Raw genomic sequence first — 23,455 nt, 5'->3', positions numbered from 1 at the left:
TACATAAATGGGTAACTTTGGGCCACGACTGAACAGTCTGCTTTCCCAACTGCAAAATGAGCATGGGAATGGCTACTCTCAGGGTTTTTTTCCCCAGGAGTCCATGAGAGACCTCATGAAGCACTCGGCCGCTAGGAAAGGCTTGGTCACCTTGAGCCCCTGAATGGTCACCACCAAGCACAGTACAGCTCATTGTCACATTGCACATCCAGCATCTGTGTGTTATCTCTTCTATCTTTACATCTGCTCTTTCAAAAACCTGAAGACAATTTCTTTTGCTTTTTTTATTGCGGTAAAGTAGGCACAACACAAACCATTTTAACCGTTTGTAGGTGCATTAATTACATTCCCAATTATGTGCAACCACCCCCACTATTTCCAATCCATTTTCATCACCTTGAACATAAACTTCATACCCGTTAAAGGCTAAGTCCCCACTTCCCTTCCTTACCTCCCCCACTCCCTCCCCCCATCCCCCAGCCAACCCTGATGACCTCTACTCTACTTTCTGTCTTTATGAATTTGCCTATTCTGGATTTTTCACATAAGTGGAATCCTACACTCTTTGTCCCTTTGCATCTGGCTTATTTCACCTAGCCTACTGTTTTCAGGGCTCATCCATGTTGTTGCATATATCAAACTGTTTTCCTTTCTACGGCTGAAAAATATCCCATTGTACGTATATACATTTCGTTTGTCCATCCGTCGATGGACACTAGGGTTGTTTCCACCTTTCAACCACCGTGAATAATACTGCTGTGAACATTGGTGTATAAGTGTCTGTTCAAGTCCCTGTTTTCAGTTCTTCCTAGGAGAGGCATTGCTGGGTCATATGCTAATTATGTGCTTAACTTTCTGAGGACCTGCCAAGTTAGTTCCCAGAGCATCCTCACCGTTTTACAATCCTATGCTCAACATAGAAGTGTTCCAATATACTTATATCCTCACCAACACTTGTTATGTTCTTGGGGTTTTTTATTATTATTATCACCTTCCTAGCAGGTGAGAAGTAGGATCCCATTACAGTTTTGATTTGCATTTCCCTAATGACTAGAGATGCTGAGCATCTTTGCATTTTCTACTTGGTCATCTGTGTACCTTTTTTGGAGAAATGTCTCTTCAAGCCCTTTGCCCATTTTTAATTGGGTCTGTTTGCTTTTTGTTGTCGAGTTGTTAGTGTGCGTTTTTTTTTTAATTCTGAGTATCAAACACTTACCAAATATATGACTTACAAATATTCTCCCCCATTCTTTAGATTGTCTCTTCACTTTCTTGATAGTGTCCTTTTTTTTTTTTTTTTTTTTTACTTTTAAGTTTATTTATTTATTTTGAGAGAGAGGGAGGGGCAGAGAGAGCCCGTGCTGTCAGCATGGAGCCTGACTCAGGGATCCATCCTAGGGAACCGTGAGATCATGACCTGAGCTGAAACCAAGAGTTGGACGCTTAACAAACTGAGCCACCCAGGCGCCCCCTTGATAGTCTCTTTTGATGCACGAAAGTTTTTAATGTTGATGAAGTCCAACTTCCCTGTTTCTTCTTTTGTTGCTTATGCTTATGGTGTTACATTTAAGAATCCTTTGCCCAGTTTGGCAATAGCTTATTTTGGGGTGAACAACGGTAACCATTTAACCTACTTGTTTACCACCTCCTGCATCTGCCTCAGCATCTTACCCATGAAGCTCTGCTTCCAACCAGATTCTACTCCTGCCCACGTCTTCTGTGCCCACCTTCCTGGACTTCGGTGCCAGCCTCACCTCATCACTTCTACTGGAGTCCCAGCTCATTCTACAACACGGCAACCATGTTGATAAATCATCATATGACAGCCTGAGTAACTTAACACTGTGCATCCCATCTAGGTTATGGCCCCAAATTTAAGCTACCCCCTATCTAACACCTCCCCTTCTCTTTGTGTTCCTTGTGTGCCCCCTGCCTCTCCTTCCTCCCAATTTCTCCCATCAGGTCCTCCGGGATGCTCGGCTCCGATGAACAGCCAGCTCCGTCCTCAGCCCCCATCGCATTGCTCACTTTTGTGTTGCAGCTGCTGAGTTTGCACTGGATTGGCAGAAGCTGGGACACACGTCTGTGTTCTGGTTGGAAGGTGGGCAGGGGCTCAGGAAGGAACTGTACCAAATCCTACCTTGAAAAGGCAGAACAAGACTGCTGCAGTGAGACACTAGGTGCAAAGAGAGGGTGCAAGTGATGCTGCATGGCCGGCAGATGTCCGCTGCCAGGCTTTTCCAGTCAAAAGGCAAGAGGAAGTGTTAGTGGAGAAAGATTCGGGAGAAGGGCTCCGTGAGGAATCAGATGTAGATGACAGAGGTGACCAGGTATCCAGCTTACTCAGCCCCGTAGAAGGTGATGAGCCATGATGGAGGAAGAAGTGAGGGAAGTGAGGGAAATGATGAGTCTGGTTTTGCAAACAGCCTGCGGGGTTTATAAGTCTATAGCTCAAAGAAGCTTCCAGATTCTCAGGCTCAGGCAGTGGCACCAACAGTCATCTAGGGGCCTTGCATGTGGCACCAGCAGCTGTTCTGACAAGCCTGTCAGCCAATTCTCATCTCCAAGCTTTGCTCAGGCTGACCTCCTCTGAAGATGTGAGTTGTTCTCGCCTATCCCTAACCATCGTTCCCCCTGCCCCCCGCCCCCAGCTGGGACCCAGTTACTAACGTGCATGAGCCTGAAAAAATCTACTTCATCACTAACGCGTATGAGCCTTGGAAATCCACTTCACCGTTCAGGACCTCAGTGTCTCATCGGTGCAATGCGAGGGTTAGAAACGACCTCCAAGGGTCGTTCCTGTTCTCTGGGCTCTGGTTCTAAATAAGACGCGGCACTTTCGCTAGTCCACCACCAGGGGGCACAAGAGAGGCGCCTTCTCAAGGGGCTGCCATGGAGGTGCCGGGGTCACCCCCCCACCACCACCACCACCTATGCAGGGCGCCCCACTGGAGAAGATAAAAGGACGCGATCCTTCTGAAGCCTCCTTAGATCCTTAGGCCTGGGGGGAAACAAACAAAAACGTTGAATAAGCTGCCAACTTTCTATGTCTTTATACTCTTTACCACTTTATTAAAGTAAAAAGTATCTTACTGCTTCTTCACGGCCAGAGTTGGAGTCAGATATATAAATTTTCAGAGCAAATTACATCCAATAATTTTCCGTCCAATTATAAGACAGACAAGGAGAAAAGGATTTTCTTGCTCATGATTGATACAGGCCTGTAGTTCGCGGCGCGGCTGGCTCATTAAAATCCCCGGCCTGCTTTTAAAATGTACTGATCGCAAAGTGAGACGCCGCAGGTCTCCCTTCAGCTTAGGACAGATTCCTGCTTCCCGCTCACCTCGCCCCACCTCACTCCTGCAAACTCAGCTCCCCTCTGTGTCAACCCTGGAAAAGAAAAGCTGGAGACCATCCGGCAGGTGTCCAGCAGGGGGCAGTGCTGTACACGTGGTACCTTCAAAGCCTTCGGCAAAAAGCTGCGAGGTGGTGGTTAACGCTGAGTGGTTCTCTTATCCTTATCGACGGGTTAAAACCATAAAGAAAATACCACCAGAGACTTTTAGACGCTCGACTGTTACGTCTGTTCTTTTTCAAAGAGGCAGGGACAGTGTCTGATTCTAGCACTCTGTCATAGTCAATCAATTAATTATCTAGCTGGCAATGCTGGGTTTTGCCAGTCTTCTTGTCTCTCTGTGTGTGGTCTAATCCTGGTCGTTAACACTTAACGGCCGGGGTGCAAGTCACGCTTTCTTTGTGCCTTCTCTTCTCGCCTCTATGGAGAGTAAGATATCCGTGCAACCCATCTCACAGGATTTTGTGAGGGTCGGACAGGGTATGTATCACTGGCGATTTGCCATGTGTAAAATGGCCGCGAATGGCAGGTGAAACTTTTAGAGGTGAGGGGTCGCTGTACAGTGTTTTCTTTACACTTAGCCAAAAACGTAATTCAAACATCCAAAATTCCCGACTTGGAGACCCTCATTTCTTTTTAGCGAGTATCTGACGTCCTGCAGTGTGTCCACTCAAATGAAATCTTTGCACCTCTTAGAAACTATTGATATAGTTAATAAAGCATGCTTAATGGCACCGGGAGCTCCTGATTATATATAAGTGAAATTAAGCAGACTATAGTATAATAAAGTACAATATGACTCCCTTTCAATATGCATGTATTGGGGCGCCTGGGGGGCTCGGTTGGGCGTCCGATTTCCGCTGGGGTCATGATCTCACGGTGGGTGGGTTCAAGCCCTACATCTGGCTCTGTGCTGACAGCTCGGAGCCTGGAGCCTGCTTCGGATTCTGTGTCTCCCTCTCTCTCTGTCCCTCCCCTGATCATGCTCAGTCTGTCTCTCTCTCTCTCAAAAATAAATAAACATTAAAAAAATTTTTAAATATGCATGTATCTATATCTGTGTGTTAGTTAGATATACATATGCATATAAAAATAGAGGGAAATGGAAGCCAGTACCCCAGATGGAAGCAATGGGTATGTCTGGGCAAAGTGGACGCACCGGGTGTGGCTGCCTTCCTGAGTCATTCTTCAGACTGAAGAGCAAGAAATGGGCTAATGGGACAACTAATTGGGTTTCCCTTCATTTCACTTTACTATTAATGTATCTTAACACAAATAAAATTGCATACATTTGAACTCACATTAATTTAGTAATTTAAAAAATAAACACGCAAAAACGAATTCAAGTGTTTCAGTGAATGCGAGGGGTGTTTGATTTCACACCCGTGAAAATCCTCAGGTTGCATGTTTCTTCCGTATTCCCATTTCAAACATGGAGCTCCTTCTCAGAAGTTCATGGGAAGGAAGGGAAAATGGCTCTCAGTGAACAGACGCTCCACACGATGTGTTTATCAGGAACATTTTGATGTGAGGAACAAAGGCAAATGAAAAATTAAATTTCCTTACTGCCTGCAGCCCATTGACAGGCCCTTGAAACAGGCAGAGGGACCCTCTGTGAGCTCAGCTTTTGCTAAGGGCAAAAGGCAATTTTAGCCTGATCCCCGCCCCCCCCCCCCCAGGGTCCTGTAAGTCTACTTTAACATATAAAAATTCCTTTAGAAACTTCCTTTATCGCCCCTCCCCCAAGATATATGTTGGCAATCAGACTCCAAGCTTGTGGCCCCTGACACATATCTGAAGGGTCTCGTGACTGAGTTTTTACCAGACCGTAATAAATGACCTTTTCTTAACAACAGCGAGCCCCCTCAAGGTCCTGGAAACCTTGCTTCCAAAGTTCCTTAGAGACTTGCACTGTCCCTAAACCCCCTCCCAACCTGAAGGTATATAATCTGTCACCTGTCACAATCCCAGGGCAGCTCTTCCTGCCCACGGGCCCTGTCCCCGTGCTTTAATAAAATCACCTTTATGCCCTGAAGACGTCTCAAGAATTCTTTCTTGGCTATGGGCTCCAAACCCCAACATTTCCAAATCACATTTCATGATTTCATTTTGCCGAACTGTGGGCTTCTTGGGTCAGGAACTATGTTTATCCACTTTGTGCTCCCAATCTCTTATTAGCTTGCCCCCAATCAATAAATGTTAGAGGTATGGATTTTCAAATTTTCAAGGTAAATTAGATCCAGTGGTCTTTGGTCCAATAACACGACAGAGAGCCAGAAAAGGATGAAGTTCCTTGCCTGTGGGTGATGGAGTCCTGTAGTTCGCAGCCCTACTGGCACCTTAGAACCACCCGAATGCTTATTAAATTAAACTGAAGTCAGTGGGTGTAGCGCTACCTTGTTTTTTTTAACCTCTGGTAAGATTCCTTGGTATGAGTCATTGATTTAACCTTTCCATATCTCTCTCATCTGTATATTTGTTGCTATTGTAAATCTCATAATACTCGAACACATCTCTTTGCTTAGATGAGACTATCAAACATCTATTTTCTAAAGCGAAGGTTTCTATAAAGCAACAAACTAGAAATAGATTAGATATTACTACCTATAGAATTAGTCCATAATGGGGTTATAACAGTTAGTATTGGGCCCACTTTCCAGCTGGGTGTGAGATTTACACTCGAGATAGTAGAGGTCTACCAAGTAAGTGCCTTGCCTAAAGGTATCCTATCTAGGTTCCATTCAACATTTTTTGGTTTGGCTTTGAGGGTCCTCTAGTCCTGTACGGACACTTCAGAATTTAAAGGATTTCCTTTGGCCACCAAATAGCATTTACTAACCAATACATATGATTCTATAAATATTTCTCTCGGAGAAATATACCAATCATTCCGACCAGCATGTGTGTGTGATGGCACCAGTTACTGTGCGTCCAGTTCAAAGTGAGGAAATGAACTATTTGAGTCCATCTCAGGCCTTTTCTGAAGGCTGACGTAGCATTTCATTAAGCCATTTAAAGACTGAAATCAGCTCTGGACCTCTCTACTTATATAAAGTGAATAAAAGCTGGGTTTCACATAGTCTAGCATTAAAAAAAAATACACTGATGCCAACCTGGAGCCTGTGATGCTCTTGGTCGGAGGTGGGTCCCAGCATCAACCTATTTTCAAAGCTACTCGGGGTTGAGTACTGCTGATGCATTAAGATTTTCTCTTTTTTTAATTTTTTTTAATGTTTATTTATGTATTGAGACAGAGTGAGAGCATGCGTGTGCACATACATGAGCCGGGGAAGGGGTAAAGAGAGGGGGAGAGGGAGAATCCCAAGTAGGCTCTGCATTGTCAGTGCAGAGCCCGACCCGGGGCTCAAACTCACAAACCATGAGCTCATGAACTGAGGTGAAATCAGAAGTCAGACACTTTAACCAACTGAGCCACCCAGGTGCCTGTCAGTTGCAATTCTGAAAACTCAGGTATCATTTAAAAATATTTTTTTAATGTTTATTTATTTTTGAGAGACACTGAGCGTGAGCAGGGGAGAGGCAGAGAGAGAGGGAGACACAGAATCTAAGCAGGCTCCAGGCTCTGAACTGTCAGCACAGAGCCCGACGTGGGGCTCAAACTCACAGACCATGAGATCACAACCCGAGCCGAAGTCGGACACCTCACCGACTGAGCCACCCAGGCACCCAAAACTCAAATATCACTTTACACAATTGCAATAACTACCAACATCTTGAAAATTTCAAAAAAAAAATGATGATGAGGAAGGGGAGGGAATTATCAATAAAACAATGGTAGAATTCTCAAATGTGTGCCTTATAAAAATTGACTCAATAATGTAACTTTAAGAGAAATTACACACGTCCTGGGTAAGATTTACTATGGAAGAGTAGGAAAAAATGAAAAACAGTTGATAGAATTCTACGAATGTGTTTTAGATTTTTTTGTACATAGCATTATATGAGTAATGTAAACTTCAAGCAGAAAAAAGATTTTAGTAAAATTTTCCTATCTTAGCTAAGACATGGATTGTGCAGTGGATCTTAATGCACTTTTAATTCCAAAATTGGGGTGCTTCAGACTCAGCCCCCTGGACAGAAATTATTGAGTCACGTGGTAAATGACATAGGACTCATCTACAAGTTGCTATTTTGATTGAAGCTTCCATGTTTGTTTTAAAAATGTCGTTTTTCCAATCAAATAAGTTAAATGTACTTATGTACTTTCAAGGTAGCTTTTATATTTTTTTAAATTTCTATATAAAACCTTCTTTTTTTTAAGATTGCATTTTTAATCTCTATGCCCAATGTGGGGCTCGAACTCACAATCTCAAGATCAAGGGCAACATGCTTTTCTGACTGAGCCAGCCAGGCACCACTAAAGTTCTACATAAAAATTAAAAAAAAAAAATTATTATTTTAGGGAGAGAGAGAGAGTGTGAGTGGGGGAGGGGGCAGAGAGAGAGAGAGAGAGAGAGAGAGAGAGTGATCTTCAGCAGGTTCCACTCTCAGCACAGAGCCCGACGCAGGGCTCGATCCCACAACCCTGGGATCATGACCTGAGCTGAAATCAATAGTTGGACGCTCAACCAACTGAACCACCCAGGCATCCCTAAAAGCTTTTATTTTAATCACTAATGTCACTACTAAGTGTAGATTTACTTTTATATATATAACAGAGTGATGAATAACTTTACGAGTGAATAGAAATCCCTGATGAGAATAAAGCATTTTTCAGCTTCTCTGGAAAGACTGGTCCAAATCAGAGCCAGAAGTTTCCATTGCAAAGCTGGCACCATGTCATCATCTCAGGGCACTGGTAAGTTGAGATTGCCATGAGGTTGAGGCCCTGCTACCTCCTGGTCCTGGCTGGGGGTGGAAGGAAGCAGAAAGTGACCATTAATTGAGTCACATGGTGAAGTAGGCATTATTATCCTCTTTGAGATGAGGAAGCAGAAGCGTTTGGTGCCTGGCCCAGGATCACACAGCTGGTTCAAGCACACGGGGGTCTCATGACAAAGCCCATTCACTTTCTGTCCAGTTAGCCTCCCTGATTCTCAATGAAGAGATAAGTATGAACAAGCATGGACTGCCCTCTAAAATAACTCAAACTTCTAAGGCAATAATTTTCCATTTTGTCTCAAAAACTTTCCCAGATAATTTTTTTAGATTACGTACCCCCTCTCATTGACATATGTCTTTTTTGTCATAAATTTAAATTGTTTCAAAGGATGTAATTTCTGGTTCTGATAGATTTTTGCAGTAATGGTCCCTAATGAATGGCACCCCCATGGATCCATGCCCTTGGGTAACTAGTTCCTTCCCAACCTGCCTCTGGGTTTGGCTACATGTCTTGCTTTAGCCAAGGGGATATTAGCAAAGTTGAGTTGGGAAGGGGCTTGAAAACTGCATTGGAGCTTGGCCTCTGATGTTCTTTGGAACCCCAAGGCCACCATACGTTCACTGAATGTTTATATCTCCACAGAATTCATATATGGAAGCCCTAACCTCCAATGTTATGGTGTTAAAATGTGGGACCTTTGAGAGGTAATTAGGTTTAGATTAGCTCATGAGTGTGATACTCTTATGATGAGATTAGTGCCTTTATAAAGGGAAGAGAGACATCTCTCTTTCTCTACCCACAGGTACCAAGAAAAGGCCATGTGAGGACCCAGCCAGAAGGAAGCCATCTACAAGCTCAGAAGTGAGCTCTTACCAAGCCTTCAATCTGCCACCACCTTAATCTTGGACTCCACAGCCTCCAGGACCGTGGCAAATGAATGTCTGTTGGTTAAGCCACCCAGTCTATGGTATTGGTTGTAATGGCTCCAACTGACCAAGACACCATGTGAAGAAGCCTATGCTAGTCTACTGGGTGAAGAAAGACCACGTAGAGCAGAGACAAGCTATTCCAGCTGAGGACCATCTGACCAAATAGCCTTCCACCTGACCAACATGTGACCGAGGCCACAGGACCTGAGTGAGACCATCGCTAAGCTTCCAACTGACAAGAGATCAGCCAACCCAACAGAGACCAGAAGAATTTCCAGCTGACCCGCAGAATCACCGATATCGTAAATGTTGATGACGCCACTGAGACTTACAATGGCTTGTTACATAGCAACTGACACACACGTATTATAAAAGTTGATATTTTAATTTTTTTTAATGTTCATTCTTTGAGAGAGAAAGAGAGAGAGCATGAGCAGGGGAGGGGCAGAGAGAGGAAGACACAGAATTCAAAGCAAGCTCCAGGCTCTGAGCTGTCAGCGCAGAGCCTGACGCGGGGCTCGAACTCACAAACTGCGAGATCATGACCTGAGCCAAAGTTGGACGCTTAACTGACTGAGCCACCCAGGCACCCCTAAAAGTTGATATTTTAAAGTAAAATAATACTGGGATGGCCGGGCGGCTCAGTCAGGTAAGCATCCAACTCTTGATTTTGGATTGGGTCATGATCTCATAGTCGGGCTCTGTGCTGACAGTGCAGAATCTGCTTAGGATTCTCATTCTCTCTCTCTCTGCCACTACCCCACTCTCTTTCTCTCTCCAAATAAATAAATAACAATTTTTTAAAGATATACAATAAAATAATACTCACTTTTAATGTATCTTACACAATCTGTGTACTATACCAATTGAACACCCATCATCCATTTTAAAACTCAAAAATTTTTTTCTTTAAATTTGTTTTCCTAATCCCCTAGCTCTCTAATATGCTACTTTACAATAAAAATCTCTATATAAATGTATTTGTTAACGGGGCGCCCGGGTGGCTCAGTCAGTTAAGCATCTGACGTCAGCTCGGGTCATAATCTCATGGTTTGTGAGTTTGAGCCCCAGGTTGGGCACCATGCTGACAGCGTGGAGCCTGGAGCCTGCTTCGGATTCTAGGTCTCTCTCTCCCTCTGCCCCTCCCCCACTTGTGTTATCTCTCTCACAAAATTAAACATTAAAAAATAATTAAAAAATAAAAGTTTTGGCATTTGTTGGGACATCTGGGTGGCTCAGTTGGTTAAGCGTCCGACTTTGACTCAGGTCATGATCTCAGGGTTCCTATGTTTGAGCCCCACCTCTCCCCTCCCCCCGCCCCCTCATCAGGCTCTGTGCTGAGAGCTCAGAGCCTGGAGCCTGCTTCAGATTCTGTGTCTCTTCTCTCTGTCCCTCCCCCGCTTCAGCTCTGTCTCTCAAAAATAAACATTAAAAAAAATTAAAACAAAAAGTTTGGCATTTCCTATGATTATAAAGCCTCAACTACTTCTTTAAAAATCACTTTTGGATTGAGTTAGGATTACAATTGTTACCGGTACAATTGACCAATAAGAAAAAACAGATAAGATATTATTAAATGTAAAAGGTGACATTTCACTGGAAATGATCTCTTCATGACATGGAAGTGTTTGGGTATTTTTCTCAATTAGTTCATGTTTCCAGAAGGGATCCTATTTTTAGCCACATAAAGACTTCAGCACCAATTCTCTTCCTACTTTTCACGTTTATAATGAAAGCACAGAGAAAGCAAACTGAAACCACCTGACATGGAAAAGTATGAGCTTCCTGGTCAGTAGAGTCATTTGCTTTCTCAACACACTATTTTTCTGTGTCTATTTGATGCCCCAGAGGTTCATGCTCCCAAGCGTGATCCACAATGGATGAGAACAGTCTCTCTTCCATAAAGAGGGGGAGGATTCTAAGAAGGGCGGGAGAAAACTTCTACTCCCTTCACAAGCACACTCCCAGGCAGATGAAGGTGAGGAGATTGGGAGATGGATTCCCCTGAAACGATCTGCATTTTGAACCCGCAGCAAAGTCACATTTTGGCTCAAGGATCATTGCTCCGGTGAGTCAGGGTCATCTTCCTCTCACGGGTGGTGACAAACTCCCGGAGACGTGGAGAGTTTATTGCAAATCCACCAATAGGGAGCGCCTGGGTGGCTCAGTTGGTTAAGCGTTGGACTTCAGCTCAGGTCATGATTTCACGGTTCATGGGTTCAAGCCCCACTCGGGCTTTGTGCTGACAGCTCAGAGTCTGGAGCCTGCTTTGGATTCTGTGTCTCCCTCCTCTCTCTGCCCCTCTCCTGCTCGCTCTGTCTCTCAAAAATGAATAAACGTTAAAAAATTTAAAAAAAATAAAGAAAAGAAAATCTACCAGCCATTGCTCCTCTGTTCTACAAAAATATTTTTCCATAATGGTTTTTAGTAAAAAACATCAAGATTTATTTCAAACATAAATTTCATCCCAACCATGTATCCCTACCTTGACTTTCTCTGATTTTTTTTTTGAAAAAAAAAAAAAATCTATAAGCCCTTATTTTGTTTCCAAAGGCCATTTTCTTCATTATGGATAAGAGGACTCTGGGGAAAGGAATGAATTGCCCAAACATGTCTGTGCTATGAAACTGATTTTATCACTACTGTAAAAGTTCCTCCCTCATGTAAATCTAGAGGCAAAACAAGAAGTAACATATGTGGAGTGAGGGTATTTAAAACCCTTGGAGTTTGAAAGGGAGACCTCGCAAGGATGTTCAGCTCGTGTCACATTAAGTACCCAAATCCTGTAGCTTAATGGCCAAACGTTCCTGTGAAACTGAGTGTGGACAGGAGGAAGGACAGGACACTGGGAGATGGTCCACCCACCAGGATATCCAGCCCAAGGATCTAATATAAACGCAGGAGATAATGCCAGTCTCCATGGCAAAGCCATAGGCACTTCTGTGGCAAAGTGAAGACACCAGACAGGAAAGTGGATCTTGACGACTCACCAGAAGCCAAACAGGTCAGCAGTATGGCCCCTACAATGTAGAAATGTACATCAAAATCTTCAAGACACATATACGTACACTCAAAGCTATTTCGACGACTGTACTCTAACAAGTGCACAAAGAATACGCAACACATACGTTCACGGTATTTTTCTATAATAATAAAAACCAGAATCCTTCATGACCATCAGCAGGGAACTGAACATAGAAATTATGGTAAACCACAGTCCATCCATTAAAATGGATGACTATGTAGCAATGACTCTGAATGCTACAAACCCATTTATTGTCTTAGGCAAATGGCCACAATTTGTATCACTGAGGGTAAAACTCAGATTAATAAAAAAAAGTATGCGTTAATAAAATAGTATGAACCCATTTTGTAAGTGTGTGCGTGTTTTGTCGGCACACAGGGGCACACCCACGCATGTATTCAAGGAGCCAGTCAGGAAAGACATGAGCCAAAACGTGAACGCCTTGATTGAAAGCGAACCAACCCTTTATGTCTACAGCACAAGGCAATGACACCGGGCACAAAACACAAGCACAGAGCTGAGCACAACGGAACACAGGATGTTCTATTTAAGATGAAGACACAGAACTCAGAAACCAACGAGTTCTTGGGATCGGCTCGGGAAGCCCCAGGTGGCTTCCAGGAAAATGGGCCAAGTCCTAAAGCCAAAGAGAATGGGGCTGGTGCTCAGAAATGCTGTGAGGGTCCCACTGAATTTGACCTGGATGTGGGGCATGTTGAAAGCACATGTAAAATGGCATTTTTTTCTACGGATTCTGCTCTACAGTGGTTCCTGATATTTAAAATATTAAGGTTTAGGTTTTTAAAAAAGTATCGGGGCATCTGAGTGCCTCCACTGGTTAAACACTGACTCTTGATTTTGGCTCCAGTCACGATCCCACGGTTTGTGTCCTCGCTGACAGTGTGGAGCCTGCTTGGGATTCTCTCTCTCCCCCTCTCTGTCCCTCTCCTACTTTCTCTCTCTCAAAATAAGTAAACTTTAAAAAAATAATAAAAATAAAAACAATGCCCCCAAACCACAAAGAACAAGAATCCAGCCCACAAACATAGAGAACAGACTGATGGCTGCCAGAGAGGTGGGGGGTGGACAAGATGAGTCAAAGGTTCAAAAGGTACAAATTTCCAGTTCTAAGATGAGTAAGTCCTCAGGAAGTAACATACATCATGGTGACTATAGTTAAAATACCATGCTGCAGATCTGAACATACCTAGAAGAGTGGATCTTGAAGGCTCTCATCACAAGAAAAACTATATGTATGGTGACAGATATTAACTGTACTACTGAGGAGGCCATTTTGCAATATACACGAATACCAAATCACCTGAAACTAAGATAATATTATAGGTCAATTACACCTCAAGTTGAAAAAATTAAAAAATAACACACAAAAATTTTTTTTTAATGTTTATTATTTTGACAGAGACAGAGTGTGGCCAGGGGAGGAGCTGAGAGTGAGAGAGAGAGACACAGAATCTGAAACAGGCTCCAGGCTTCGGGCTGTCAGCGCAGAGCCCGACGCAGGGCTCGAACTCAGGAACAGCGACATCATGACCTGAGCCGAAGTCAGATACTTGACTGACTGAGCCACCCAGGCACCCCCAACACAAAAAAATTAAAAAAAAACAACACACAAAAAAACACAAAAGCACGAAAAGCTCTACCAAGTCAGCTTTCCCTTGATGATCACGATAATTATTTAGAGACAGAGAGAGAGAGAGAGAAACAAAAGGGCATTCCCAGGAATCTCCTCTTTCCCGCCGCCAACAGTCCACACCCATCCTCCCATCCAAAAAGGCACAGGACCGTCCAGATACTTTTCAGTATTTTTATTGTTTGACAGGCATTTACAACGTTCCATTCGTAGACCTAAAAACATAAAAATAGACCTTCTTTCAGCTTATAAAAGAAATATATAAGAACTTTTGACATAGACACGTCATGACCTTATGTACAAGAGACAATGGCACCCTCTCTAAGCACCAGACTTTCTAGCATCTGCAGACGGATTGCACTGGGACTAGTGTGGCTATCAGAAGTCTCTGCTTCCGTTTTCCATCTGGACACAATCGAACTAGAGGTGATATGGAACAATGCAGTGGTACAAAGGGTATAGAAACCATTCTAAAGCTTTTTAAGAAAACCAGAAGATATAGCAAAAATTTAATAGAATAAAACTTTCAAAAGATCAAGCTCAAAGCCCTGGAAACCCGAAAGGGGGGGGGGGGGGACAGAGGGTGGAAAAGCGGGTAAAGCAAGCAGGGGTACCGGAGCGTGATGTTCTGAACTCTCTATTGTCTGGAAATATAAAGTCATAACTGATTTTTATAAAATATAATTCCTAAAGCTACTATAAAATTCAGGTCTTTAAAGTACCTACTGATGTGTCAAACACCAAATAGATATTTTCCCCAAAAAAGAAAGTTTTCATATTATTGAAACCTTTCTTAGGAAGTGGACATTGTGAAATGGGAGAAAAAAAAAAAAGCTATAAACCGTTTTAAAAGAATCAAAAGTGCTTTAACTTGTTTTTGTTCTTCCTATTTGGAAATCTGTTGAGAACGTTAGGTTTTTTTAGCGTGTTTACCCTGTTTTCGTTGGCATAGGTTTCTGAAGAGGCTGTTTTGTTAAGGGGTCTGGTGTGGACCGTCAGGGAAGGGACAGGTATTCTATGGATGAGGATGCAACTTTGATGGGAAAACCAATGATCACCATGGCAACCCCTTGAGAAGGAGCCTCCCCTCCCCCGCCACATGCAACAGACATAACACACTGCCCATCCGGGTGTCATGTTTAATCCAGCCAAGCTCCCATCTCGCATAGAGATTCAAACATTAAAAAAAAAAAAAAAAAAAAAAAAAAAAAGCAATCTGTTTCTTTAAAAGTTTCTCCTAAGCATCTTGTTGGCCTTTCATATATAAATATAAAATCACCATGCCTCACTCTCTCTGTAAAAGGTAAAATCCTCATTTCTTTAGATTCAGAGTTACACTAGCACTGTAAAATTCTTATCTGTCTGTGCCCCTGCATCTCAAGTAAAATACAAAAAATAGTGTTTTTTTTTGTGTTTTTTTTTTTTCAAGTGATAAATTTGGATCTCTTCTTAAAGAGTTTGGCATCTTTATAATTCTATGCAAAACTAGAACTTCCGAACACGGACACTGAGTAAGACCAGCCATGGACCAAAACAGAAGAGAGAGAAGAAAACAAACAAACAAACAAAAAACCAACAAAAAAAACCCCAAAAAACAACTCATCAAAACATACATCTCCACCGTCTCCTCACACATTCTTAAAATACACATATTCTCAGACATTTAAGAGGGGAAGGAGTAAGAACATTGTAGACGGTACAGTTGCTTTGTTGTGTTTTGTGTTTGAACGTGTTTTCCCCAACTGAGAGATGGCTCCTGGACTGACTTCAGATAGAGCGACTTTTATTATTGTTAGTTTTTGTGCTGTCCCTTCAACTAATCTGTCGTAACATACTTAAAACACCCGGGGTGATTCTTTTTCCAGGGCTACAGAATCTTTCTTTTTTTTGTTTTATTTTTGAATTTTTCCGGCCCTGATTAGTTGAGGATAAGAGCCCTTAGGAATGTACAGAAGATGGAACTCGAGCTTATTTGGGATTCTGGACAATTCTTTCTGATGTCGTGAGAGATGACGAAGTTGGGTGGCGACGTGGCTTCAGCACAAAGTCAAGCCGCCAAAACCGTGTTTGTGTGTGTGCAAGAGTGCCACCTACGGGGACATTCTCCTCCTTGAGGGGACAGGAGGGAGCAGGGGGAGGGCAGGGCGTGGGGGGTGGGGAGTATCTACACACACTCTCTAGGGGGAAAGTGACAGTCAGATCTCAGTGTTCAGTTTCCTGGAGGGGGCAAAGTCTTCGCGCCTAACCCAGATGACTTCCTCGCTCGGGCCCTCCAGGCCTCCATTGATGCCCGACAGGGCGGCTTGCTTCTTGAGCTGCGTCATGCGGGACGCGTGACTATCCAGGCTTTTGCGGCCTCTCTCCCGCTGACTGATGGACGCAGCCTGAAGCTGCTCGGGCAGGTCTGTGTCCACCGCGGCGCCCTTCACGGACTCACAGAACTCATCATCGTCACTGAGGATGTCTGTCTCCTTGATGTCGTCTTGCTCCTCGTACTGAGCAAGATCGAACTGTTCCTCTACCCATCGGTCAGTGTCCCCGCCACCGGGGGGCTGCTGGGACTCTTTCTCCGGGCTGCTGGCCGAGATGGCATCAGAGTCAATGGTAAACCTGTTTCGAGCCAGTCGCCGCCTCCTTCTGCCAAGAGACTTGCTTGGGGCGGACACTGCACACACACACAAAAATATAAAAAGAAAACCCCCACATGCTTTACATGCGATGAAAATCCAGACAGCAAAGAAAAGAAAAAGAAACGCTAAATGGTATTTATTTGATGTCGTTCGGGGCTTAAAGTCCAGATTTCACCAGTCTGCCTTAGAGTCTTTATTTCACACAGATGTCTGGACTTGGAGGATGTCATAGCAACGGACCGAAGGGCAGGGGGAACAGAGGGACACAGGGGGCTGTCGGTTATGGGGAAAAGGGGATTCACCTCCCTCTGAAACAATCCATTTCTCTACCCTGTGCTGCACCCAGTTGACCTCTGACCCTGGGATTAGTTAGTGCCCTCAGCCCTGACGATGTCCCCTGGTGCAGTGCTCTGGGGATCCCCAGGGGCTGTCCCAGGGTCATGTAGCTGGGATGGGTCTCTGGTAAGGGTAGGGGGTGCTTTTAGGGTTCCACTGGCTTCGTAGAAATCACACATCAAGGAGGCAGAAGTTTGGGTCCAAGTTATACTGCTCTCTGGGAAACCAAATGTCACATTTCTGGAGGATCTGCAGTGAAGTAAGGGCACAGCGTCCCTCACGCAGAGCCTACAGGAGAGTGGCTCTCAGAGACACCAAGTCTCTAGTCACGGCCCTGCCCGCTTTCTGACAAAGCCCCACGTGAACTGTGAGGCTGAGCAAATGTGAGCTTTAGTCCCTCCTGACGACATTCTGTGTGTCACCGATTACTCTCCTACAGATCAATTAAAATACCGGTGCCCGAGTGGAATGAGAAAGAAGTCATATATGACACCCATGCCATTGATCCTCGAAGCGCCATATAAAGGGACTCACCATTACGAACAAACAGATCTTTGAATTTGTTTGTTTACCCCACAGCCCTCTAGGAAGCCAGAGTTTTTCAAAACACACAAGACGCCACTCAATCAAGCAAACGAACACTCCCACCACACGCTCACACACAAAAGACACATACACAAGGGACGCCACTGCCTGGTCCCTGCTAGTCAAGGGGCTGTGGCGTTAGACACGAGAAGGTGAAATGCAACATGGGGTTCCCAGTGGAGGGGAAGAGCCTAAACCCCCATTAGGAGCCACGTTCCCGGCACCTAAGCCCTAAAACCATTAAACTGTTTTCGGTGTAAGAAGTACGATAGCTATTCCCAAGTACTGCCAAACATAGCCATGACTCCAAACACAGCAGGTATACGGGCAGTGGGTCGGATGACGCCCTCACTTGGCTCCCATTCCGGCCATCCTCTGGCTCAGATCCCTAGGTTTCTATCGTTCTACCAGCTGAAAATGGAACAAACGGACATCGCTCTTGATCAAGGAGGGGAATCGAATAAAGGTTTCCAGGAAAAATGGAAAAAAAGAGAAAAAAAAAAAGGCACTACTTTTACCCCAGTGGGAAAAAGCAAAACTTCCTGTTAAGTTTTATCCCAATCCCACCATAGTGGAATCTGGCTGCCTCCAATCGCCATATTAGAACCACCTCAATTCAAAATTGGGCTACTGGAAATATTTTTGCCAATGCTCAAGTATTCAGGGGTAAAGTGTGTTAACATGCATATTTTTGAAATGTGTCAAAAATACGATGTGTTGATGGATGATAGAAGGACAGATACGGGATAAGGAAAATACAAAACAAAAACAAAAACAAACCCCAATTATAGAATGGATGGTAGGTTCTGTATGTGTACAATTCTTTCATTTTAATTGGGCTTTTGGCAGACATAAAGTACTTTCAGACTGAGTACTGAGGCAAGACACTTGGCTTTACTGTCCTTTTCAATCAGAACAGAGAAATAAACTACCTGGGTATTTATGACAATGCGCAATGAAGCATGAGTATTTATCCTTTGTTAAAAGGATACTTAAGAACCTGGACGGCTATACAGGGTTCAGGGAGACCATCTCTGACTTGAGTATTCCCAATTCATTGTTAAGACTTGTGACAAACTGGTGCTGGCTGAGCCGCTCAAGCATCATCTTTAAATCGTCTAACGTGAAGATGCTGATGATGATACTGAGGAGTTTGCAGAATGGCCAAAACTTTCTTCAGCTAACTATGAGCCATCGGGCAGACAACTTCCAATCAGCCAAAGCCAACAGGCTGACATTGAGGGTTTCTCTTGGTTTTCATGATGGTGTAACTCTGCATTCGTTTTCGCTCCAAAGGGGTCTTAGCAGGAAAACTTCTGAGTGTCCTACAGACTAAAATTGCTTAGTTTTAAGGTAAATGCAGCTCTGAATTTAGGTTCATTGATTAACAACTGAAACCTAGCCAATGACAAGCACATTTCCTGAGGCTGGCACGCGTATTCGCAATCCGAATTTAAACATTCCCTGGCAAGTAAAAAGGTTAGGCGAGACAATTCTCAGGAGAAGTGCTCTACTGTGAGGTATAAAGGGATCTGCAAAGTTTTCTTCACATGAGGACTCCGCGAGAAACTGTGGATACAAAGGTATGTCAGATTCTCAAGACACCTGGAGAACCCGACAGAACACGAGATGTTCACTGCGCTAGGTTTTCAACAGACATTTATCAACTGATTGGAGAGTAGGTTCAATTTAACTAACCCCCAACATTAGTTAAATGTAAGGTGCCTCAAGAACATAATACCCCCACGTCAAGCTATGTAGGCTAGGACTACGAAAACCTCCAACCATTCACAATTCTATCTATGCCTCTTCGACACAATTGTGAATAGGCAGAAAGGTGACCCGGACAAAGGTCAGAACCTTCTCGGCAAATGCCAAGGAAGCCTCTTTTACTGGACAATTCCCTGCAAAATTCAGGGCTACCTCTTAAGAAAGGAGGGATAAAAGTGTGACTATCTTGATGTCACTAACACCTATGTTATGAAAATACCTCTCTTCCTAGATATATTTTACTGCTATTTATAGATGGTAGTGTAGGTCTTCCTTCCTCACTGCTCCAAGGTGATGATTCCAGTCCTAAAAGAATATTTACTCTGGGACCATTTAAACTCTAGTTTCCTCTTTACCAAATAGCAGCTCAAGGCTTCCCCAAACTAACACTGGAGCTAAAAATAAAGTTGCAGGCACGAGGCAAGGGCAAACAGCTTATGTGTCACCTGGTCTATCAAACATGGCATCCTGACTGAGAAGAGGCGTCGCTGTGTTTTCAGATTACGGAGCCACCATGTTTTCAGAATGGCAGGCCGTGACCTTGCTGAGACAGGACACACTGCTTTTTGCTAGACAAAGCCGGCTGTCATGCAAAGCAGCGACTCTCATTCCACAAGCAGGCTGAGAGAGCCCCTCCAGAAAGGGAACACGCTCACTTGCTGGCTTGGCGAATGAGAGAGGCGTCCCCAGCCAAAAGGAGGAGGGTGGCAAAGGGAAGCTGGAGGGAGGGCAAGATGAGTAAATGAAGGGCGGATCCCCAGGGAGCTGCCGGGAAGGAGGCAAGGGCAAGGAACCTGACACCAGGGAAGAGCTGTACTCCAGTGTTAGCCCCCACAAGGCCACATCTAATTCTTGCTCAACAGAAAGGTCAAGCTCACTGGAGTTCTACAGTGGAGTGGGGGTGACGGGGATCTTGAACGTCTGAATCCCCACAGTACCTGCCCTGCTCATGGCTGGCCTGGCCCCTTTGAGCGCACACAATCTTTTTCCTCCAAAAGGTACATATTGCTGGGATGAGGGAAGGCTTTCAGTTTTGAGGAGCTGTCTTCTGTGCTTATCACGCAGGATTGAATGCACAGCCTTCAGGAAATCTTTCCGGCTCTCTGGAGAGCTATGAAAAGAAAGAAGATTTACACGCGTTAGGGGGAAAAAGTACTTAACACATGGGGATCTTCTAATGTTATCGGGGGCAGCCCAACAAATATCCCTGAGGACCAAAGGTTAAAGAGGCCACAACTCCAATTTCTGCGCTGAGCCATGTTTTCATTGCTGGAGATCGAGAACACACACTTCTTTCCCTTTATGCTTTATGACTCATCTCCCGCAGCTAATGTGGGACAGACAGCCCATTGACGAATAGATTGATGAATACACTGATCCTGCACCAAGAAGTTGCCAGATTCTGCTTTTGACACTTAAGGCCTTTCGTTCCAAAATGTTTTTTTACAGGCAAATGAACCACAGGATTCTCAGCTCTGCAGAGCACCCAAAGACAGACATCCCAATGACCTTAGTTTCCTCTAGAGTTGGCCTTATGTTAAATATCAGCTACTCCCATGACATATTTCAACAAGTTGATATGTTTTTAAAGACTTTTTAAAATGTTATTTATTTTTGAGAGAGAGACAGAGCATAAGGTGGTGGTGGGGGGGGGGGGACGACAGAGAGAGAGACACAGAATCCAAAGCAGGCTCCAGGCTCTGAGCTGTCAGCACAGAGCCCGACACGGGGCTCGAACCCACAAACCGTAAAGATCATGACCTGAGCTGAAGTGGGACGCTTAACCGACTGAGCCACCCAGGTGCCCCACGACAAGTCAATATTAAAGCTACCTTGAAAAGAACTAAAAAATCTTCCCAAGCCCTAATTCCCACAATAAAAACCTTCCTCCTAGGTAAGAGTAATTTTTCTAATTAGGTCGTCGGTATTTCTACCCAGGTAAGTGGCACTCAGTCTTCCGTATTAATGATGAATGAATCTCTAGGGGCGGGCTCACCAAAGTCCATGGACTTTGCCAACAAAACCACAAACAGGTTAGCCTACGCAGATAGTACCCGAGTTTGAACTCAGTGTTCATTTCTGTAATATTTTAGGCAAAGTAGCCTCCGTGAGCCTTGGCTCCCCATAGGTAAAATGGAATAATGGAACCTCAGTCTGGCTAAATGAAATAATGCATGTGGTGGGGGGTGGGGAGGGTGCGGCGTCAGGGTGGCTCAGTCGGTGAAGCGTCCAACTGTAGGTTTCGGCTCAGGTCATGATCTCATGGTGATGAGCTGGAGCCCCGAGTCAGGCTCTGCAGTGAGAGCACAGCACCTTTTTGAGATTCTCATTCTCTCTCTCTCTCTCTCTCTCTCTCTCTCTCTCTCTCTCTCCCTCTCTTTCTGTCCCTCCCCCACTTGCTTGCTCTCTCTCCAAACAAACTTAAAATAAGTATATAAGTAAATAAAAAGAAATTAGGTTAGTGAGATCATCGTCTATGTTCTGATAAGATCAGTTTAATTTGTCGGATCAGTGTTATTTGTTGCGCAAGAAAAAGCACGTGGCGTCTAGGGACGCACAGGCAGATGTGCAGAGCCCCGAGGGGGTTGAGGGGACATCGAGCAGTCACGTCCCTTCCCTCTGGGCTGCACAGTCTCACGGCCCCAGACTCACCTGCAGCACAGGTGGAAGATCCTCTCCGGCCTCCCTTCAGACTCAGACTTTACATGGACAATTTCACACACGGCATTTGCTTCCGCGTCTACATAAATTAAAACAAGGAGGGATTAGCGTATGTTTCAAAGAGATACATTTGCATTTTTACAAAAGCATGTTCTACGCCCTGGCGTAAGATTAAATAGCGCAGAGCCTCATAAGACCAAAGGTCCTTCACCACCATCCTGTCAGCTCAGAGAGACAAAGTGAGAGCTTAATGGGTGTTAAGAAAAAGAAATGCTTGGAAATTTTCCAGTTGCTACAATCTCCTGCTAGATGGTCTAAAAGGGCAATCAGTCAATCATATTGATTACAGAACTACCCCTTTAGCTGCATGGCCTGTTTGGCCGAACTATTTCCATTAAGTGAGTAGTTCTTTTGGCAACGGTTGGACTAGACAGAGCCCAAGATGCCAGTGCAGAGTGCAGCAGGCCAGTGCTATCCAGAGGCAGGTCCTCGTGTCCCTGAGAAGAGCCTTCCCTGTGAGTGGCCAGGCCCGTGTCCTGGCCAAGCAGGTCCTGGAAACAGATGGGCCTCCTCCTCTTTCTCAGCACCCCCAGGGTGCCCACTCTGAGGGAAGCAAAAATGGGATGCCCAGAGGTGGGGACAGTTGTACTTTGAAGTCATTTCTAAGCTTTGCAACGTCGGCATACCATGGTCTTTGAAGTCAGAAATAGTGTTTGTGGAAAGGACAATTACTGCAATCAGCAAAGGCTGCACCTCGCGAGGTCTCAGCCTTACCCAGCGTGGTACAGAGAGCCCCGGTCACAAACCCTCATTGTGCCCACACGATTTAAGCCCAACCAGGGCTCATCTGCAAAAATGTTCACGAGTCTTCCCAAACGAAGATAAAAATCGAGCAATTGCACATTCTGGTTTCTCAGAGCCACTGGAATGGATCTCATGACGAGAAACAAGTCGGCTCATCTTTCTAACTCACTTAAAAAAAAAGCTTTTATCTTGATTATCTTAAACATGCTTTGAATGAAAGCATGAAAGAGTGAGAATGAACAGCACATCACAAAGACGGCTTTGTTGCCACAATTTAAATTCTTTGTGTACGTGGTCCTCCGCGAAGGCAAAATATCTGGCCGAGAAGCCAACAGTTGGCCACGGACACAAGCTTTCCCATTTATAAAACAGGCACAACATACGAACTAGATGATCTGCAACCTACGATTACAAAATAAGACAAGAAGAGTGTTTAAGTGCCCCATCCTCGGAATGCTACTCCAGCTGATAACTTCCAGGTTCTCGCAAATCAAATAAAGTAAAAAGGCACCAGAGTAAATTGCTGTGCCTCAAGGTTGGGAAGAAACCTTCTTAAGGCAAATGATCATCCCAAATACATTTGTCCTATGGGGTTTCTGCATTTGAGTGTTTCTACAAGAGATCACAACAGTGAGGGAAGAAGCTCTGGTTTAATTTCAGTGAGTAATTGAAGGTTCACGAAAACCGCACGACGTGGGACTTGATTTTATGAGGATCAGAGCCAATTTTATTACTCATGGAGGTGACACGTGGAAACAGGGAAGGATGAGGAACACGCACTGGGCACCAAGAACTTAATGCTCACATCAGATGCCAGAAGAGGATACAGAAATACGGATCTACTGTGCATTGCAGAGGTCCCTTCC

The 23,455-nt window shown here is 44.4% G+C and overlaps 1 protein-coding gene across 9 annotated transcripts in view; it reads right to left on the bottom strand.

Annotated features, from left to right (window-relative positions):
* Positions 1–15,162: 15,162 nt before the first annotated feature.
* Positions 15,163–23,455, bottom strand: part of TIAM1 (TIAM Rac1 associated GEF 1) — a 381,899-nt gene continuing 373,606 nt past the window's right edge. For all 9 annotated transcript variants that reach the window (XM_042955204.1, XM_042955210.1, XM_042955205.1 and 6 more), the window contains 3 exons: positions 21,777–21,864; positions 20,063–20,235; positions 15,163–16,468 (listed from right to left, as the gene is read on the bottom strand). In XM_042955204.1, the coding sequence (XP_042811138.1) occupies positions 15,999–16,468; positions 20,063–20,235; positions 21,777–21,864 (731 nt within the window). In that variant the 3' untranslated portion in view covers positions 15,163–15,998. The remainder of the gene's footprint in view (positions 16,469–20,062; positions 20,236–21,776; positions 21,865–23,455) is intronic.

This window comes from Panthera leo, chromosome C2 (genome assembly GCF_018350215.1).
Source record: "Panthera leo isolate Ple1 chromosome C2, P.leo_Ple1_pat1.1, whole genome shotgun sequence".
In the NCBI taxonomy this organism is placed as follows: domain Eukaryota; kingdom Metazoa; phylum Chordata; class Mammalia; order Carnivora; family Felidae; genus Panthera; species Panthera leo.
This window is presented reverse-complemented; position numbering and strand designations above follow the sequence as displayed.